The sequence below is a fragment of the Camellia sinensis genome, chromosome 5 (genome assembly GCF_055761805.1).
Source record: "Camellia sinensis isolate YWXY chromosome 5, ASM5576180v1, whole genome shotgun sequence".
NCBI classification, from domain to species: Eukaryota; Viridiplantae; Streptophyta; class Magnoliopsida; order Ericales; family Theaceae; genus Camellia; species Camellia sinensis.
This window is the reverse complement of record NC_138965.1, coordinates 9,425,707-9,448,211: the sequence shown is the minus strand read 5'-3', so window position 1 is coordinate 9,448,211 and position 22,505 is coordinate 9,425,707. Positions and strand designations below refer to the sequence as shown.

Here is a 22,505-nt window from a genome sequence, read left to right as displayed (position 1 = left end):
GAATATGTCATCTTCATCACCATTATCAACCCTATTGAACCAGGAAGTTTTGCTTTAAGTATAACGTATACTTCATAACTTTTTCACCGTGTAGAGCAATGGAGGACGAGGACAACAATTATAATGAGACCGGCGTTCCATTAGTAAGTTTATCTATTTTGCGTTAACATTCTCGGTTATTTTCAGTCGTTCTTTTTTTGTTCGAGCTCTTTGGTGCTGGTTTGCCGACTGTTACTAAACATAATCTTTTCGTTCAATACTTAGGTTCCGAACATTATTGCAGATAGTTAGCATTATTGAATTGAATATAATCTTTATTGTTGGCACTGTTGAATTGAACAGAGGAGACGAAAAAAAAAAAGAGATGATGAAACAATAGCACTTTGTAAGGAAAAAAAAAAAAACAGCAATGAAATGGCAGCACTGAAATGGGTAGACTAGGTCGGTGCAGAGGAGATGAAACAGAGGAGACGGACGGTCAAGTAACAAGGAAGAAGAGGGTATGAAAAATTAGGTGGGTGTGCATTTGATTGTGAAAATATTATGAATATGGGTAGATTTGGTAATAAGAGGGGGTGTCCAAAAAAATATTATTAAAATTTAGGTTTTGGGGTGGGGTCTAAAAGGATGGGGGTCCAAAGAATTTTGACAGGTGCTAACAGCAACACTCTTTTTAATCTGTCTGTGTTAACTGGTTTTTAGTAGCATTTCAGTTTGCTGACATGAAACTATTGAATATTATGATTCGACAGAAAAAAAAAAAAAAACCTATTTTCAGCTACTTTAATTACTGATGAACAGAACTTTAAATTAAGAGATAAATGTAAACATTTTTTATGGCTGCATAATTGAGAAAAGGAACAATTAGATATGTTTATGTAAGTGACATGTGATTTTATTCACTGTCAGTACAATAAATGTAAAAATAAAATTGAACACATTCATTCTTTGGTATAAATATGACCATAAATAGGACACTGAATTGGGTTAATCCTAAATTGTAGAGGTTGGGCCTCATCATCTTCTTCTTCAGCACCACCCATTAAATAGCTCTACCAGTGAGCTGCTCTACCACAGAGAAGGGCATTCTTTGGAATGGGGTATTCATCTCTGATCGACTGAGACGTGGTATAAACGCGTAGATAAAATTGTTGCCCCAAATACTGTCGAGCCCAGAACTCGCTTCTCAGGTTCCACATGCCCACATTGTCAAGAGCTATGTACACAGCGGTCCATGACTTGGGATATACCTGCAACAACCACAAACCATATGTTTTTAAACAACGTGAAATTTTTGGAAACATAAAAAGTAGTACCAGGCAATTTCTTGCAACAAATTAATCATCCTCCCACCTGCGTGGTGCTACGAGAAACTGCATCAATCAAATTGTATTGGTTCCGTTTACTAGGATCCCATTGACCTCCATCCATCCTGCAACATTAATAATAAACTTCCAAGATTATTAGATGTAAAAAAGTCAAAACTAACATTCATCATGCTAAAATTTGACCCGATGGATAACATCATGCTAAATTTGGCATGACAGATAGCACATTGCAAGTGCATTTTTTGTGCCTATCACGCAAAAATTTGACAGTAGCACAATGAACAGAACACTACTTGGGTTGATCTACCTCAATACTGAAACTTTAATTTTTGGTTGTGAACGAAACTTAGATTGAGGATATACTAATTCAGAATAGGCAGTAGAATGCTCTTACCCGACCACAAAGAAAGAATAACCATCAAGGTGCCAGCTCTGGACAATGTTCTCGTGGTTCTCAAACACAACCTCAACAAATGCTCTGTAATCAGCTTGCATTACCGATGTGTCGAGGTGCATTTTTGCACCGGTTGGGTGGTCAGGGATGCTATTTATGCGGTAAACTCCTGCAATATTGAAATGATCAGCGAGCTTGAGAGGTGTATCGGCAGGGACGAAGGACACACTGTTAACTCCATATCTCTGCTTGCCGTTGACTTGAGCTGCAGAGTTGGCTAGCTTGATGGTTCTGGTGATGTTGATGGTGCCATAGTGATATGAGCCCTGTGGGTTAGGCCTTGGACCACTTGCAGTGAGGTTAGTCCTGGAAGGCACACAAGCAGATCATATAGTGATGTTACTTGCTTCAGTAAACCTAGTTACCCCCAAACTGCGAATGTGTGATTGAGATTAAATTGGTGTGTTGTGGGAGATAGACCCTGTTTTGATATTTTTGGGCAAAATTTGAGATAAATATTGTACGTATGTAGTATTGCTATACTTGTTCAATGTGCATCACATTTGGCTAGTTGAAAGAACTTGACTTCAACTTATGAAGCATGGATACAGGTTCAGATATACGTTATTGGTACACCAATACGATGAAATTCCGAAAAAAATAAAAAATTAGAAGTAAAATATGGGTACATCTGGGATACACCAATAAAACATATATTTTATAATTTGTGACGGTGCATAATAGATAACAATTAGAAATCAAATACAAAAAGTAGCTAAAGTAAAGTACAACTAGAGTTTAATGCTAATCGACAGATTATTGTGAGAGAGAGATTATTGCTCAATTTGTAAAGACTAGAGAACTAAGTGTTCTCTGAAATTTGTGATATTTGCGAAAATATGTACCTGAATCATGCTGAAAATTCAATTCTTTTTCTTTTTCACTGAATATGTATTTTGCCTACTTGATACACATGCAGTTTTATCAGTATACGTATCCGTGCTGCTAGGCGTATCAGATAATTTTGGAGTATACATGCTTCATAGAATTAGACTAATCTTGAAATCAAATTATACACATTGCTCATTGGATGACCAAGAAATCATGGTCTAAATGTCGTATTTATGGTTTTAGGACAAGCTAGTTGAAGAGGAGTACCTGATGGAACGAGCCTGGTTCAGTGACCAATCCACTGTGGTGGGCGCGGCAGGTGGGCTGCCAGACACAGGCTTTTTAGAGTTGCTATAGTGAAGCACAGCAGTGGTAGAGAGGACTTGGGTGGTGAAACGGGTGGAAACTGCAATGTAGTAGTCCTGAGGTGCTTTATCTGCTGTAACTAACACAGAGTAGGACTGGCCGACATGGATGTCGAGGGACGAAAAGGTTGTTTGTACAGTGTGAGTCCCTTCAACTTCAACCAATTTCATGTCATGCCCTTGAATCCGAAAATTAAGAGTGTTTTGTAGTCCCACATTGGATATTCTCAGCCTGTAAGTTTTTCCTGATACAAAAACATAGAAAATACTCATTGAGTTTTGGGCATTATTAGACTTCAAAATTATGTATATCAGCAACACCATTGATTACCAATCAATCATACCTGGTTCAACTGTGAAAGATGCAGCATTAGGTCCTCGACCATTGATCAGAATGGCATTAGGGAAAGGAAGCTTATGTCCACGGTCCAAAATGGAACTCAATGTCTGCAATATTGACACATAGGGGCATTGGAACCAACCTCTTTATTTTACTTAATTACTTTTTCGTCTATATGCTGGAACACTACACTTTATTTGACCTATCTATCCATACAAATTGTTTAAAGAGCCTCAAGAGCCTCTTCAAATGTAGCTAATTTGGAGGAGAAATGTTAAAATAGTTATTATAATTGATAGTCTGTTGTTAAAATAACTAATTGAATTCTTTTAGAACATCTCTTGAAAATACTCTTACTATGAATAAATTAGACGGACCCCTCTAAAGTAATGAATTTATAACTAACTTAGAATTTATAACTAATTTTATAATTTTGACATATTTACATATGCATCTCATTAATTAAAATAAAATAAAATTGGACAAAAAGACCCTTTACAGTTGCCTAGATTGGCTTCGGGCCTTTGTTACTGTCAGCTAATTAAATTTTTGGTACATGAACACTTTTTTTTCCCCTCATACCATAAGGCATATCATGAGTTAAAACAAATTTATAACTGACAGTGACAGTAATTTATTTATTATTACTCAAGAAAGTTGGTGTAATTTTTTTTTAAAAATAAAATGAAATAAAGCAAAAGTCAGTAGAATAGAGGGTTGGTCTGATTTTTACCTTGTGATTAGTTTTGTGCCAATCTCCAATAAGGAGAGTGAAGTCTCCGGCAGGATCAGGGAATGGGACTGGGATGAGTGGCCGGCTGAGAATCCGAATGCCGCCGAAGCTGCCGGCGGCCTTGTGGAAGGAGAGAGAAGGGAAATAGAAGAAGCTTCCAATTTGATCTTTCACTTGCAATGTGTAAGTGAAGTTCTTCCCTGGAGGAATTGGGCAGTTTGTTCCATATACTCCATCTTGGTATGAGTTTCTCCTCTGTTGTATTCCATTCCTGTGCGTGTGTTTTTTTTAATTGTATGTCATAATATAAGTTAATTCCATAAGTAATCAATCAAAAATGAATAGCTACAACAATTATTCAATATTCACATGCATGTGTACATAGTATTTTATACTAATAACTAATTAAATCTTATAAGAAAAATAGATGAGACTGACTTTATTTTCTTCTTAATCGACTAAAGTAGGTCAAGTCAACTCCACTCATTCTATTACCTGTACTTTTATTGGTTTGACAGCTCTCCATATCAACCTACTGAATTGATAATCCAAGAGTAGTGAATAATTACTTCAATAATTATAGGAATTCCAGCTAAGTGATTTAAGTTAATAGAACTATTTGATGCAACTTATTTAAGATGTTCATATTTTTTGTAAAGACTATTACACTTTATTTGCTAGAAATAATTTAATAAGCTAATTATGAGGTTAATTGGAGGAATGTTTTTAACTTTTATTTCTGATTGTTAGCTTTTAATTAACGTTAAATTTTAACAAACTGGTTCAATCTAAGTTTTCTTTTCCCACCAACCATATTTTTATAAATGGTTTCTTTTTTCAATAAAAAAATTTAGGCAATTAAAACTAAAATCTTTGAATCAAACAAAAAGTGGTAAATGATAATACCAAAATGAATATATTTTCTTATCCAGTGTTATTTGTTGTATAATGTGAGTTACAATAACAAAATGGAATTAATTTCTAACAAAATCACGAGCTGGGCTGGGCTGTTCACCTCCATTACCGTAGACGTGGTCCATCATCTAGCCCACATTTACGGAGGCTACATGGTCCAATTTGTTTGAAACATTGAACCAATCAGCCTCAGTTTTCTTGTCCACGGACTTACCCAAACGATGATAAACAGATCACAGGTTGTACCCCCAATTTTTTTTTTTTTTTTTTGGTGGTGACAAGTCCATTTTTATAAAAGATATGACATTTAGCCCAAAGATTGATGTTTTATGGAGACAAGGAAATGGTTAATGAAATTATTTTGTGAAAAAGACAAAATATTATTTTGAATTTTTTTTAACCCCACTGGACATAAAAAAAAAAACATGATTAATGAGTAACAAATAATTATATATTGTCAAAATAAATAAATAAATTTGTTTGGTTATCCACAAAAAATGAGCATGCATAGGTAGGTGGTTTTATTGTTGTTTCCTGAGTAAATTCAAATCTAAATATAACATAAACAAACTTTATATTTTTTTACCCATAAATATATTTCTTGTTTTTGAAGTATGTAATATGTAATTAATAATTACTGATTTTACGCCCCTTCACTTCCAACCCCACACACATTCACAAAAAAAGTGTAAATAATATAGAAAGGAAAATATCATTTAAAAAAAAAAAGTGGAAAAGTTTATTAATTTCACTTTTAATGTTGAAAAATATAAAAATAAGTCAATACTTTTCCAATAAAATTTTCATAGAGTACTATTACTATGAGAACTCGTTCATGTGTTTAACAGGACTATGGAAATATTTTAATAATGTGATATTATTATTTTTTTTTTTACCTTTCCACTCAAAAAAATTTATACTTTACCTAATTTCACACATTTTTTTTTTTTTCTTTTCAAATCCCCTAACAGCATTATATTTTCCATACTATATATATAGAATGTATAAACAGCTATACATCATAAATGCTGAGCTGGCACCTTTTGGCATTTAAGTCCAGCACAGATGGAAGAGCAGGCTAACCAACTTGTCTTTAAGGTTAGTTTGGTATACAAACAAACCAAAAATAAAATAAAAAAAAAAATAGAAAAAGTTCCAAAAAGAGAAAAACAAATAAAAAGATAACAAAAGTCTCGTGCTCTTAAATTCACTTTAAAAATAAAATAAAAAGAACAATAAATCCAAAACGAAAGTGAATATCTTGTGGTTTTTTGTGCTCAAATAAATCATAGAATGGTTCATAAAACATAAAATAAAAAGTTGGGATTAAGGCCTCGTTTGGCAAGAGGCTATTTTAGCCAATTAGCCAAAAAGTTACTAAATTAGCCAAAAAGCCAACAACCCATACCAAAAAGTCAAAGATTCTCTTTTCTCTCTACTTTTTGCACATCTTTTCGTAATTAGCCAAAAAGTCATCCCAAACATACAAGTTTTTTTTACCTACCTTTTTAGCCAAATAGCCAAAAAGTTACTAAATTAGCCTGTTCCCAAACGATCCATTGCATTTTATATGATTTATTCTGTATTTTTATTTTGTGTTCTTAACATTAGTGGAAAGAAATATATTTTGTACTTTTCAATTCGAATCTAAAATACAGGTTAAAACCATAAAGTCATTCATCTTGTTTAGTTTTTAAATTAAAATTATGTTTTTGATTTTTTTTTTTTTTTGGTGATTCTTAAAAGATATTTTAATAAAAAATTTGAGAATATTTTCTTGTCCCACTCTCTTCCAGAGTCAGCCATTCATCACAATTAGAATTCCTCAACAAATAGACAACGTGTGAGATTGGAAACCTTAACGACACCAATAAATTACAATTGCCAATGAATCTAGTTTCCAACCCTACAAAAATTTCTCCTACAAAAACGTATCTTTCAGTACTTAATTAAATCAATCTCTATCAATACATATAAATACACTTCACATAATATATCAATTAATTTGTATCTATCAATAAATATCTACATTCTCTACTTCGAGACAAATTCCATCAAATAATGTGACGTATTGGCAAAGCAACTAATATTTTGGCAAGCCTTTTTTTTTGGACTAAATAAGTCAACAAATAAAAGTATATTTTATTTGTTTTAGGTTATAAAAAAAAAAATAAAAGAAGTTAAAAATCTACTCAATTTAAGGCAGCTCTTTTAAATTCTTGAAAAGCAAAAAAAGTAACTAATTTTTTTTTTTTTGGTTTGTCAAATCCTTTCTTACTATATATACATGTACATATATAAATGTAAGAGTACTGATATATAAACATAAAAAATATACAATTTTTTTAATTATGAATAATGTGACAAATTTATATAAATACCTTAAATTGATTTATTATTTAAAAAAAGTCAAATTATATCTATGCATGCATGTTTTTGAGAGAGAGAGAGAGCTAACCAGGAGATGAGAAATGGCTCCGGCAAGCTATTGAATACATTAATAATGAGATTCTCATTGGTAACAGAGTATATATCAGGACCAGGAAATTGACCATTTATCAAAATGCCCTGTAACCCCAACCAAAAAAAATAAATTTTTAGACAAAAAAAAAAAAAAAAAAAAACAGAAAAAAAAGAAGCTCTTATAATTATTAGATTAATATAAACATGAATATTAATATATATCAATGAGAATACAACAATATTTGATTGATTACAGGTATACAGTGTAAGCATAGATACAAAAACAAACACAACCAAGTTGGAGAAAATTTGACGAACCTGTTGACGGACACCGAGGGGATAAATATCACCATAGGTAACATTCCAAGTGAAGAACCTGTAAGGATCCTCTGCACCGGCACCGCCCAAAAGATAAAGAATGGCACATATGAACCAATACACTGCCATTTCTAGGGGAGCTGCGTGTGTGACTAAGATATATTTATATATATATATATATATAGAGAGAGAGAGAGAGAGAGAGAGAGAGAGAGAGAAAGAGAGAGAGATATAAAAGAGGATGAATAAGAATGTGATTTATATGGGGGGGATGGTGGGAGGATATGGAAAAGCCGTAGAGGGAAATAGCGTGACGGTTGAGGGTGTACGCCGCGTGGGTGGGGTAATCCAGTGAGAAACGCTCTTATGTTATGTTATTTTATTTATTTATTTTTGAAAGGCTGTTATGTCATGTTATAAAAGTCTTGAGATCATCTAAATAAAGTCTCGTTCGGAAATAAGCAAGGTTATTAAAATTGAAATTCTATGTTAGATTGTTAGAAGTGTTTATAGGATCGTGAATCCTATCAAAAAAAGATAAATTATATAATAATTTAATTTGAATAAATATTTTTTAAAAGTATACATAAATGAGCCCATATTTTATTAAAAATAAGTGAAGATATTGTGAAAAATATAATACTCCGTATAAAATGTATATATAATATTATACAATAGAAAACTCCAAGGTAAAAGTTTTGTATTTCATCAAAAAGAAGGTGAAGAAGAAAAATTCTATAACAAAATATTTTACAATCTACAATAATACATAAAAAGTAAAGAAAAAATATGTAACAAAGTTGGATATGAAAATAGATTAAGAACTCAAAAGACCACCTCAACCGAATGATAAGGTTTGTCGTTAACATCTTTGGTAGAGCGGATTCGAGTCACAAAAATAATCTCTTCAAAATTTGGGATAAAGTTTAAACCATCTTACATTCCTTAGACTCCGCTAAAGCTAAGTTTGTTTTTTCGACTAGTTAATTTTCTTTAAATTACTGCAATATGTGAACGTCTGTTTTCTAGTTTGTTTTTCTTAATTTATTTGATTCAATGCTACTTAATTTGTATTATTTATTTTGACCACATAAATTAGTATTTAGAAAATAAATATAAAATTTACAATAAAATATGTCATATAATATAAAACAAGGCTTGTAAATTGAATCGGATATGATCGGATTCGGATTGGGATTCCACAATCCTACAAGAATCCCATCACTAAGATCAAAATATTCTACTTATAAGGAAGTTTTTACACGATCCAGATCGATTGTACTCAAATGGATCGTATGATCCAAATCGGGATTCTGATAACTATGGAAACAAGTTATTTTAGTAATTTTTTTAATTTTTTACAAAAACATATACAGAAAAGTAAATAAAGTGATGTGACAATTTATAATGATTTTTTAATTTTTTGACTAAAACATGTACTTAACAAATGATGCCTAAGTATATTTATTAATTTTTTATAAAATAATGTAAAAAAGTAAAAAAAATAATATGATAAAAAAATACGTTTTATAGTACACCCAGTCTATATATACATTCACACACGTATACGATACTAATACATCATCACTGCCAATGAGGCCGCGATTCTCTTTTTAGTCAAAACCGCCACGCTGTCACATCTAAGGGTTGAAAACTATATGATAAAATGGAAATTTTTGAGTGTGACATTACATTAGCATCAATTGTGTGGTTGTATAAATAATATTTTTTATGAATCAAAAAAAATAAATAATCTTTTTTTGAGAAATGTTATCCTACTTTTTAATGTTGAAAAAGTGTATACAAAATATATATAAAAATAATTAAAATGTGTAAAAATATTTTCAAATATGTGAAAAACGTATTTAGATTATAATTTTTTTGACATTTAGTGTGTCTTATTAACCGCCTTTATAATTGTCATTGGCGATACCTAATTTTTTATGCTGAATTTTGATACACAAATTATGTTTAGTCTTTTTGTGATTCTTTAACTTGAGCTAAAACACCCCATCTAAAAGATAAAAAATAACAATAAAAAAAAAAACTTAAGCTAAAGCACACACAAAAAATAATAATATATATACATATGTATTAAGCATAAGAGGTTTATAATGAGAAGGCCCTTGTGAAATTGAAACCATCAAACTATCTTTTTAGAATTTTTAATTTTTAAATAATTAAAAAAATCTTCTATTGGTTAGTTTTTATTGAATCATTTAAAAAAATAGTAATTAATCCATTCAAAAAGAAAATTAATTAATCTATTTTAAAATTTAAATAACTTTTATGCCTTGATTTATAACTTTCCAAAGAAAAGTTAATTAATCTATTTAAAAATCTATATAGCTTTTATTTCTTGACTTACACATTTCAAAAGAAAAATTAATTAATTCATTTAAAAATTTAAATTTAAAAAAAAAGTTAATTAATCTATTTAAAAAGTTAAATAACTTTTATGCCTTGATTTACACATTTTAAAAAAAATTAATTAATTTATTTAAAAATTTAAATCTAGAAATTGAAGATGAAAGTTGACTAATCAATTTTAATTTTTAAATTTTTGTACTACTAAAACATAGGAATTAATTCACATCTTCCATAGAATTTTTTTTTTTTGGTGTTTAATGATTTTATATGTATCGATATTCCAATCTATATGTCTATATTATAGCAAAGAGACATTTCATTAAAAAAGACCATGAAACCTCCATAGATTAGTGATATAGATGGAGTCCAACAAAATGTGTAGGTCTTAGAATTTTAAAGTAAAAAATTTATGTTAGAATTTGTTCAAATGTAATTCTCTAAATATTTATGAATATTTTTTATTGATTGATAAAAAGCAACATAAATATTAAGATTATTGTTTTTCTTTTATATCATATTGAGCCATTAAAATAAGATGTATTATAGGCTTAAACCAAGAATTGTTGGGAAAAAAATCGACTCAAACTAGATTTTCTAAACTCATTTTTAATATTTAATCCATTATTGGAATCCCCAACTAGTTCACGCCAATAAAGATAATTTTAAATGATCAAGACAATTTTTAATGACTAGGTGAATGTCACATTAACATAAATATTGAGTCAACTTCCTTTTAGGTCACTTCTAATGTTTAGTTTAACACCCCAAGTCAATCCTAATCTATTTTCGAGTTATGACACAAGATAATTTACAATTTTGAGTAAACAAATTTTTAGTCTTTATAAAATAAGAAAATTAGTATATTAAAAAATATAATTTGCTATTATCATATAGTAAATTAAAATTACGAAACTTATAAAATTAAATGTATTTATATTCTATTGTAAATATGACTTTTGTAATTTATTATTTAATTTTTACCAATTAAATTATGACATGTAGATTTTTATTAAGAATTAAGAACACACAATTAATGATATTATAATAAAATTTTTCTCTTAGGTGTAATTCTGCTGAATATAAATAAAATCTAATTGATTATAAATCATTTTTACTACATATTTTAAATAAGTTTTATATTATTATTTTAATTTAAAAATTAATTTTTAATTATTTATTTATACCTGTGAAAGGTAATATACTAGTAATAATGAATTAATTATATGATATGGTTTTGAATGAATTTATAAAAAGATCCTTTTGTGTACGGATTTCCTTGTACAATGTACTTTGTGATTTTTATTATTGTAATTGGTTGATCTTCTTCTCAACGCTTCTATTTGGGTACATTGTACTGTGTTCGAGTTTTATCCCTTTGTTTTCTTTGATTTATTTCCTATCAATCGTTAAAAAAAAAATAATATTAAATGAACAAAATGTAATTTGTGATTGATTTAAAACCGTCAATCCCTATTCAAAAAGTGCATTAATTTCGGCTTAAAATTGTCAACCTGTTTTGTGACTGTGTGCAAATAAAATGCAATTTGTGATTTGTCCAAAAATAATTAATCCCCATCTAATCTAATGAAGTGTATTAAATTCGTCCCAAGTTATTAAACTTCACTGTTTTAAATCAATCACAAGTTGTGTTTTGATCAAACATATTATCAGGTATGACTTAAAATAACTATTAGGCCTTGTTTGGGAACTTTTCATTTTAGTCAAAAAGTTACTAAACTTTTCATTTTAGTCAAAAAGTTACTAAATTAGTTAAAAAACAAACAACATATACTAAAAAATCAAAGATTCTCTTTTCTCTCTATTTTTTGCACATCTTTTTGTAAAAAGCCGAAAAGTCATCTCAAACATACTAGTTTTTTTTAGCTCATATTTTAGCCAAATAACTAAAAAATTACTAAATTAGTCTGTTCCCAAACGGGACCTTAATTAAAAAAATATTATTGCCACACCATTCTAATAACAAATTATATATGAATTTTATCAGCGATAAAACAATATATTATATATAAAAAAGAATAAAAGGTTGAAAGAGGAAAGAGAGCAAAGAATTTGACTGAACCGCGTACGCTCGATCACAGGACCTGGTAAGTATGCATGGTTGGAGATGGGGGTCCCTTTATTTAGTTGGAAAACTTTGTGCATTGGCCCCGTGATTACAGACGCAACACACGGGAATATTTATTCTCACGATAGCCCAACCCACCACCATTTTACATCCTTTTCACAGTACGCAATTTTCTATTCAGATTGCAATGGCCATTTGCTCACTGGTCATTGGTCAGCCAATCAAACAATTATCAGCGGAAGCTTCTCCAGTTGGGAGGAGACAAAAAAATTCAAATTGTAATTATCATATGAACACGATTAAATTTACTGTATGTGGCAGTTACAAAATTATTTTGACATCAGTAATTACATTTTTCTTAGTGAAGTTTATTGTCCTATGTGTAATCTTATTATCAATTGATAATAACGTGTGTAAAAAAAACTTTTTGGCTATTTGGCTAAAAAGGTATGTAAAAAAAACTTGTATGTTTGGGATGACTTTTTGGCTAATTACGAAAAGATGTGCAAAAAGTAGAGAGAAAAGAGAATCTTTGACTTTTTGGTATGGGTTGTTGGCTTTTTGACTAATTTAGTAACTTTTTGGCTAATTGGCTAAAATAGCCTCTTGCCAAACGAGGCCTTAGTGATAATATGGTATTACAGCAGGGATATTTATTCATAAATATCCCTTTACTTATTTATATTCCATTTAATATTAGTATTACTATAATTAGATTAATAATCTCACAAAGATGCATAATTCGAAATTTGGTGAAGAAAATTAGGATTTGAATTAATAGTTCATCCGAATATAATATCTCTCATACGAAAGACTATCGATACGAAAGACTATGGAATCCCAAGAGAATGGTGGGATACAAAATGAAAAAATAAGAAAAAATTTAGTGTTTGGTTTTATTTTGGAATCATGATTTCAATAAAAAAAAAAAAAAATTCAATTTTTTTTTCAAAACTCATAACCAAACACTCAATTCAAAACTTTATTTTGAAAATAAAAAAATATTTCAAATTTTTTTTTAAAAAAAATATTTTTTTTCAGAAAATATTTTTTTATTTTTATTTTAGAAGAAAAATATTTTTTATTTTTTTAAGTATTGGGCAAATAATTTGTTATGACTTAACTATATATGGGAGATCCAATTTTTTTTTAAATTTAAAAAAAATTAAATATGAAAAAAATAAGTAATAAATATTCTAAATTTTTTTAAAAAATATTTAAAAAATAAATAAACTATTTAAAATAAAAAATAAAAAATATATATATTTAAAATAAAAAATTATAAATTTAAAATATTAAAAAAAATAAAACGCACAAATATAGTAAATACAATACGGATTAAAATAAATAAATATTTACAACAAAAAATATTTACCATAAAAAAATAAATTCAAAAAAACTCAAAATATAATTCAAAACTCCTTTCAAAACTCAAAATCAAACAAATTTCTCTTTTAAAAACTTATTTCAAACTCAAAACTCCAATCATGATTTCAAAATTAAACCAAATAGAGATGTTTTAACTAGGGGTGTGCGCGGTGCGGTTCGGACGGTTTGAGAGTAAAATTACAAACCAAATGGCGGGTTGGCGGATTAACAGATTGACAATTTGCGGTTTGGGCGATTTTTGACATATTGACGGATTGAAGAATATTCTAACTAATTATCATACATTTGCATAATATATAATACTAATTTGTATAATATTTTTTAGATATATAACACAATGTAATTTTAAATAATATGTTTCATATATATAACCACTAATTTATAATAAATTTTATATCTAAAATCTCTCTTATACTCATTTTTACATTGATATTTCATTGGAGGTTAAAAAATATATATGTATTAACTATGGCGGAGCGGAGTGGTTCGGTTGGCGAATTATATATTTTAAAGTTTAAATCACGATTAGCGGCTAGAGCGGTACGAATAGATGTGGATCGGTGCTGTTTTAGCGGATTGTGCAGTATTTTGCACAGCCCTAGTTTTAACAAACATGACCTTAGTGTTATATTAATTTTTAAGGTAAATTACAAATACATCTTTTAGGATTTACTTAAAATATGAATTGCCCCTTATAAATACCACCTTACCACAATTTTTTATTTAACATAATTAATTGAAAAAATAAATTTTTTAATTAATCTACTATACAATGATAAAATTATTTAAATTATTAATTAAAATAAATTTATAACATCATTAAAAAATAAATAGACTTGATGATTTTTTTGATAAAAATAATTATGAAATTATAAATTTAAAAAAATAAAATATAACTTTTAAAATTATAAATAACAAATTATATTTAAAAAAAAATTTAAAAAATGTATTTATAATTTAGAAAAATGATGCAGACCACTAATTAATGGTTGCACTAGGAATGTGTCAATGGATTCTACCCACTGTCACATGTATTTTGTACCTTAGTTTTTATTTATTTATTTATTTTTTTACTTACTACATTATTAATGGTGGTGTTAATGGTCTCTAGGATTGTTGAATAATTTATCTTAATTTTTAATGGACAAATTGGGATGACAGCTAATGAGCCGCCGTGATGGAAAAGGCAAAGGCAAAGGGAATGTGAATTGAGATCATGACTGACTAATAGTAAAAGGTCATGATGTGGAAATATATAAAGATTACACGGTTATATTAATGTCATAATTTTCTTCACATTCTTTTTCTTTAAAATGCTTAGTTGTCTCTTTCTGTAATGGATGTGAATTGGAGTTTGACAGATGATGCTTAACGTAGATACCGTGTAGAATGTTCCGTATTCATCTTAGATGTTGTTTGGCAAGTTAGTTTGTGATTAAAATAGTTATAAAAGATAAAATAAGTTATTTTAATTAGAATAAAACATCACATCTAAACCAAAATCATTACACTTTTCTCTCATAAAAAAATTCAAAAAATTCAAAAAGTCCTTCTTAAACTAATCTTTTTTGTCCAGGCTAAAATAGTCAAAAAATTAAAAAGTCAACCCACTTCTCAAACGGAGGCTTAATCAAGAAAAAAAAATTAAATTGACATTTTAGTCACATCATTTTAAATTTATTTTTTCAAAAACTTGAGGTTATGATTATTTGGCGATTCTAATTTTTTTTTTAAATAATGATTTTTTTTTCTAACACTAATTTGATGAAACAAGGTGATTATGATTATAAAATTAGGTGTAGTTTGATAAAAAATTTTGGCTTTTTTTACTTTTTTTAGTTTGAGACTTTTTTGTTCGTTTGGTTTTCTTGTTTGACTTTTTTAACTTTTTTGCATTGGAATGACAAATATGCCCTCCACTTGAAAATGATACTTTTTTTACTTTTTATTTGTATATGGGTCAATTTGGTAATTTTACATCAAAAGTCAAGTATTTTGTCATTTTGTGATTTTGTGACTTTTTTTTATCCTTATATACTTATTTAGTCCCAATGTGTTTACCAAACGAATGCTTAATTTAATTTTCATTGTGTTAACACCATAAATCTGCAATTTTTATTATTATTTATTATTTATATAATTGCAGGACACGTGGCATCCTCTTATTCATTTGGAAGTTAAAGGAAGTTATAAAGATAATGGAGAATATGAAGGACAAAGTGGATGAGTGGGAGGACAAAGTGGATGAGTGGGAGGACAAAGTGGATGAGTGGAATGACACATGGCAAGACAAGAATGAAGATGGAAGAAATGGGTAGTTACTAAGTAGTTATTGCTGTATTTTTTCTTCTATAAATAGCCATTAATGGCTACATTGTAAAGGATCCAGAATTCATAATCAAAGACACTTGATTTCAATATTTCTTGTCATTTTCCTTATCTTAGGAGTAGTTTAACATAGATTTATATTTCGAAGCATTTATTTCCAGCACTTTTATTTCGAAGCATTTCATGCACTTCATTTTCGAAGCATAGGAGTAGAGGTAAGTAATTATTACTTCGATTGTTCACTCAATCGTCTTTCTCCATCCCTCTTTCTTCTTTTACTTTTTCTTTTCTCTACACATGGCAAATTTGAAGTCCTCTTCGTTGAGGCAAAAGAACCGTCAACACAATCGCTTGATAATTGGCTTGAATTTAATCTGTAAGGATTTTTCAATCCTTGCTGGCACGCTCGCATTTATGATATTTTCCTTCGTAGGAAAAATAAGCCAACACATTGATAATCTTATAAAAGATCAATAAAGCTCATAGTTATTTCACAAGTTGAATCTGAGCGATCCCATTCTCTAAGCTATATGCATCATATTCAAACCTCAAAGTTGGATTTGCATTTATTTATTTTGGTTTTCCTTTTATTTTCGTTAACAAATCCAATAGCTAAATCTACAAATACTAAATTATCCAAAGCAGAAGGGATTTAAGGATGGAGTGGTCTCAATTGAATTCACACGCTTTTTGACCATTATACATTGTAAGTGAATAATGGAAAAATCTATATAATAAAGTAGAACGATTTTTAAAAATATGTAAAATGTATCAGAGATACATTTCATTTTAAGGGCTCAGATTAATCGTGATAAATATAGATGGTTGAGATATGCTTCAATTCCCTCCCAAACACTTGGTGCTCTCTCCTTCTCCCACCTACCCACGTCTCTCCCTATTCCATCTTTATCTCTCTCTCCCTTTGTTGCACGTCTCCTTCCATTCCCTCCTTATCTCTATCTCCCTCTTTGTTCTTCTTCTTTATCTCCCCTCTTCTCTCCCATTGGCTTCAATTCGCAACCCTCCCACCTGATTTCTGTCTCTCCCCTTCTTTCCCCTTCTCTCTCAGTGGCTTCAATTCGCAACCCTCCACCACCACCCACCCGTTTTCTCTCTCTGCTTCAAACCCCAATTGGAGCTCTCTGGTACCTCTCTCTCGCTCTTTCTGTCTATGCTTCAAATTTAAATTGTTGATTCATGGTTTCTGGTTTATCATCATTTCTATTATTTGGTGAAACAGAGCTACTTCAAAGCTACATCAAGCTGAGGCTTCTATCTGTGCAAGGTAAGATTTCTATCTCTATTCCCCTTCTCTCTCTGTTCCCCCTTCGTTTTCTTCTCTTGCCATTTTCTAGTTCATTTCAGTTTATAAAAATCTGCTGATCAACATTTGGTTCTCTTGCTTTTTATTTTGCCAGTTTCAATTATGATTTAATATAACTTGGTGACTGAGGGAAAATTTTAAGTTTGGTGAATGATGTGATGGCCAAAAAAAGAACACTCCGTAAAGGTGTTTTTCTTCATGGGTTCTATAGGTATGTTTTTAGTGTTGTCCCAAACTACTTTTAGAACTACAGATTGACAGTAAATCAAATTCGTTGGCAATACTACACAGAGGAAGCATCTGGGATAAAGACATGGGTGTTTGGATCAGTTAGACAATCAGTTAGCCAGTGACAGGTCTGTCATGAACCCACATGGGAACACCATCTGAAGGCACCTCACATTTTTCCAACACAAAAGCAAATAGAACGGGATGGGCTGTAATGGAGGGGTAGCCACACCTCTCAAATTTAAATTCCATCATTTTATTAATGAAAAAGTCTAGAAACACATAAACTGTGAAAATTATTTCCGATTTTTAGAAACACATAAACTAATCATATAAAGACTGCCTCTGATTTTTAGATTGGTTATTAGTTTTATTGTTATTGAAACTATGATATGGGTAAAGGTAGAAATTTCAAATATTCATGGATTTGGGTCATATCTGTTTTTCTTAGGAGGCTTCCAGGTGAAGCTACGTGGAATAGCTCAGTATGGTTGTAACGCCCCAACTTCTGGGCCGCTAATAAATCAAATCAATCTCGAATTTATAATTTCAGATAACTCATAATCTGAAATATACAAATCATCTCCATAAATAATTAACTCAAATGTCTCCAAAACATAAATTATACAAATCTCCAAAATAATATATAGTTGTGGACTAAAAAAAAAAACTCCAACTCAAATAATAATCGCCACTAAATTTGCTCCACGCCTGAAAAATAAATTAATTCGGGAAGTATACAATACAACAAGAATAATAAGGCTCGGACAGAAAATAAATCAACAGAGATCCAACAATTACGCAGCCGATTAGATTCGATAATCAAGCAATTTACCAAATTGCACAAAAAAGTCAATTTGACATATGATAATTTATCCAGAGCCAAATGCCCGGTCCTACTCGGTACATGACCAGTGAGTGGCCTCACCCCCCTCACCCAAGCACAACCGCTTATCCGGGCTATTGGTACAGAGCATATTGGCAAAGTCCACTCGATCCATGTACGGAGCATTTCCACGTCATTTAACTAGACAAATCAACATTTCCAACACAGAATAACTACACAGAGTTCGTCAAATGACTAAAGTAATCAAATGAATCAACAACGAATAATTCCACAGAATTTATCAAACGATCAGAATAATCAAGAACAGTACAAATTTATGGGAATTAAAAATAAACTCTTTTCAAAGAGAATTTAGGGAAGCGTATTGTATACCACCGAATTACCTTAAATCAATCTCCTCCGTCTCCAACACTCGAATCTCAATATTTCTCCATGAATCTCCAAAGTGGCATAAGGTATGTAAGGTTTCACAAAATCTACAACTCTCTTCCTTTACGAAAATGCTTACACTCACTCTATACACTCTTAATCTAAACTCAAAATTTCTATAATTTAAGAGAGAACAAAATGAGAGAGATAGAGATATGGATGGACCAAGAATGATAGACATGGTTGAGAGGTGAGCTCAATTTATAGGCAAGGATGCTTGGGACAAAAGAAAATGAAAAATAATAAAATAAAGTTTACTTGGTGGGCAAGAAAGGGGTGTACTTGGTACTTTGCTTCTAGAATGCTATGATTACAAGCCTTGAAAATTGATCCCTCACACTCTCTTAGGTTGGCCGGCTATGAGGAAGGGAAATAGAGAATATTTTATTCAATATATATGTACTATGGACATATCCCAATGTATATATATAGAATTGGTACCAAAGTCATCATTGCTCCAAGATTTCAAGGGATTTGTTTGTACTAAAGTACAATGATTAAGGTACAAAAAGATTTGATGAATAAGAGGTACAAATATATATATATATATACACAATGGTACTAACTTGGGTCAAAGAAAGGAAATTTACTTGGTGTCCAAGAATAATGAAAAAAAATATTAGAAAACAAATGAGATGAAGATAAAAAGAGATAAAATAAATGGAGAAAATAAGTTAGATTCTCATCTAAATATCTTACCACCAAACTACCACTAATATCTCTCATTAAAATATTAACACCTCAAAAATACGGGATTTCACAATGGTAATGTCATAGGTGTTACAATTGGATACACAATAATGACATTTATTAGTATGGTGTGAGTATAAAAATCTGCTGATCAACATTTGGTTCTCTTGCTGTTCGTTTTTGCCATTTTCAATTATGATTTAATGTAACTTGGTGACTGAGGGAAAATTTTAATTTTGGTGAATGATGTGATGGCCAAAGAAAGAACACTCCATAAAGGTGTTTTTCTTCATGGGTTTAATAGGTATGTTTTGAGTGTTGTCCCAAACTACTTTTAGAACTACGGAATCTAGATTTACAGTAAATCAAATTTGTTGGCAATATCACACAGATGAAGCATCTGGGATGAAGACATGGGTGTTTGGATCAGTTAGACAATCAGTTAGCCAGTGACAGGTCTGTCATGAACCCCACATGGGAACACCATCTGAAGGCACCTCACATTTTTCCAACACAAAAGCAAATAGAATGGGATGGGCTGTAATAGAGGGGTAGCCCCACCTCTCAAATTTCAATTCCATAATTTTATTAATGAAAAATTCTAGAAACACACAAACTAATCATATGAAAATTATGTCCAAATTTTAGAAACACAGAAACTAATCATATAAAGATTGCCTCTGATTTTTAGATTGGTTTCTATGCAAAGAGAAGTATTGTTTTATTTTTACAGAATTGATCACTAAAATACAGAATTGATCACTAAAATACAGTTACAATTTAGAATTATGAGGGGCAAAATTTATAAGTGTAGTAGTTTATAATTATTCAATGACAAGCTCCAATGTTTAATAGCTGTAGTTATATTTTTTTCTCGTGTATCTTTTGTGATTAATTTTATGATTAGTTTTATTGTTGTTGAAACTATGATATGGGTAAAGGTAGAAATTTCAAATATTCATGGATTTGGGTCATTTTTGTTTTTCTCAAGAGGCATCCAGGTGAAGCTATGTGGAATAGCTCAGTATGGTAATCTCATAGGCGTTACAATTGGATACACAATAACGACATCTATTAGTATCATGTGAGTATAATTTTAATGGACTTGCTTTTCGATTTTGAATCTCCTTATTAGTCTTTTATTGCCTTATTTATCGTAGGGGGAGAATTCTTCCCAATCCACTGTGTGAGTTGGAGGCTCTGTGGGGGTGTAGATATACCATAAAATGATTTAATTTGTGTATTTGTTATTTGTAAACTATTCATAAACAAAATTATATTAATTTAGTAATTATAATTATGTGATTTTATATATAAAAAAATTTTGGATTATTTATAAAATTATACTTATCGTCTATTTTTTTAAGACAAATATATATGATGAAATAATGTAGTTATAATTATCTTATCAATCTAATTTTTCTCATAACTACTTTATACATAGGACAATTCAAATTATCATAATAAAACTATATAACTAATTTAGTCTCTGCCACTGTGTGATCTTTTTATGTTTTAGTGTAAGCAACAATGTTATGAAGATGCAGAGGGTCAATGACCATGTTGGCTATGCATTAAAGTGGAACATGAATAATATGATGGCTGAAATTTGGTTTTCAAATTAAATTTTATTTTTTGAATCTTTTATTTTTGTCTTTGATAAATTTTTTCATGTTTTAAATTTTTTATTAGATGCTCTTCATTCATATCTTTCTAGTGTCAAATATTTAAAAAAATTCACTCCTTACTCTTTGAAAAGAAAAAAAATTTACACCGTGCCTTTAGGCACAGGCATACGCTAGTATGTTGATATGATATAAAGGTATTATATATTTATCATATTTTTATGGGAATGGCTTCTCTCCAATCTAATCACGGATTGGAGGGTATTGTTAGACTCGTGGGAGCTCATCACGAGTTCCGTTTTGATAATTCAAATCGTGGAATACATAGAATTCATCGAGTACTATATGTCTGGAAAATATCACATTGATCGGATATCGATAGTTATGTGATCAAATCAGTTTTGTATGAAAAAAATGGATGGTGAAAAATAAATGGCTTACAAAAATCTGATTTGATCATATAGCTATCGATATTCGATCAACGTAATTTTTTATAGGCATATAGTACTCGACAAGTTCTACACATTGAACGGTTCAAATTATTGAAACAGGACCCGTGGTGGACCTCCACGAGCCCAACAGTACCCTCCAGTCTTATCATGGGCTGGAGGGAAGCCATTCCCTATTTTTATTATTTTACTTACTAATATAATATTGACATAATGTCTTTAAGAAAATCAAATCGACACATTTATATGGTAGAAATAAATCAATCTCTTAAGCATTGATGTTGTGGTGGTGAGGAAATTTGAGACTTAGAAATTGGTATTGAGCATCCTATCCTGTGTACCATGGCGATACACTCATTTCTGTCATATGTATAGAGACCTTCATCAGTCTCGTATCTATGTGAAAGAAAGGTACACCATAAAATATTACCTTCAAATATAAAACTTTTGAATATATACATGCAATGAATGGAAGAAAATATGCTAGAAATATACAAAATGTATACACATTTATGAATTTAGTGCATCAAAATTAATTCATGACAAGTTTAATTAATGAGTAAGCTAACCAGGCTGAATTAAAGGTCAATCAATGACAAATAGAAAGCATTAATTAATGCTTGACTTGTCATATTTTTGCGACAACATGCATATATATATGTATATACTAGTTTACACATGTCCGTGTGCATAGGGTCAGAAATTAAGTCCTAAGCTAAGTATGGACCTAAGCACTGAGATCGCCTCAAAGAGGCGACCAGGGATAAAAAGGAGCATGGGCCAAAACTCAAGGGAAGTGGGCCAACAAGTGGGCCGAGGCAGGTCCGATCTACCAAAGACTCCAGATGGACCCCACGAAGAAAAATGCCCAAGTCAAGTTGCAGAGGCAACACTTGTAGCGGTAAAGTTGCGGAGGGAACATGTGCAGCGGCAAAGTTACTGAGATACTTTGCCTTAGCGCCGTTATCCGAAGTTGCGGAGGGAACATGTGCA

At 30.3% G+C, this 22,505-nt stretch overlaps 1 protein-coding gene across 1 annotated transcript; it reads right to left on the bottom strand.

Moving 5' to 3' along the window:
* Positions 1-810: 810 nt before the first annotated feature.
* Positions 811-8,136, bottom strand: LOC114280424 (L-ascorbate oxidase homolog). The gene is made up of 8 exons (XM_028222790.2): positions 7,748-8,136; positions 7,425-7,534; positions 4,052-4,322; positions 3,323-3,425; positions 2,881-3,223; positions 1,723-2,088; positions 1,354-1,432; positions 811-1,250 (listed from the first exon to the last, which is right to left on the bottom strand). Exons 1-8 carry the CDS (start codon positions 7,874-7,876, stop codon positions 1,053-1,055), a joined length of 1,599 nt encoding a protein of 532 aa, XP_028078591.2. The 5' UTR covers positions 7,877-8,136; the 3' UTR covers positions 811-1,052.
* Between the last annotated feature and the right edge of the window lie 14,369 nt (positions 8,137-22,505).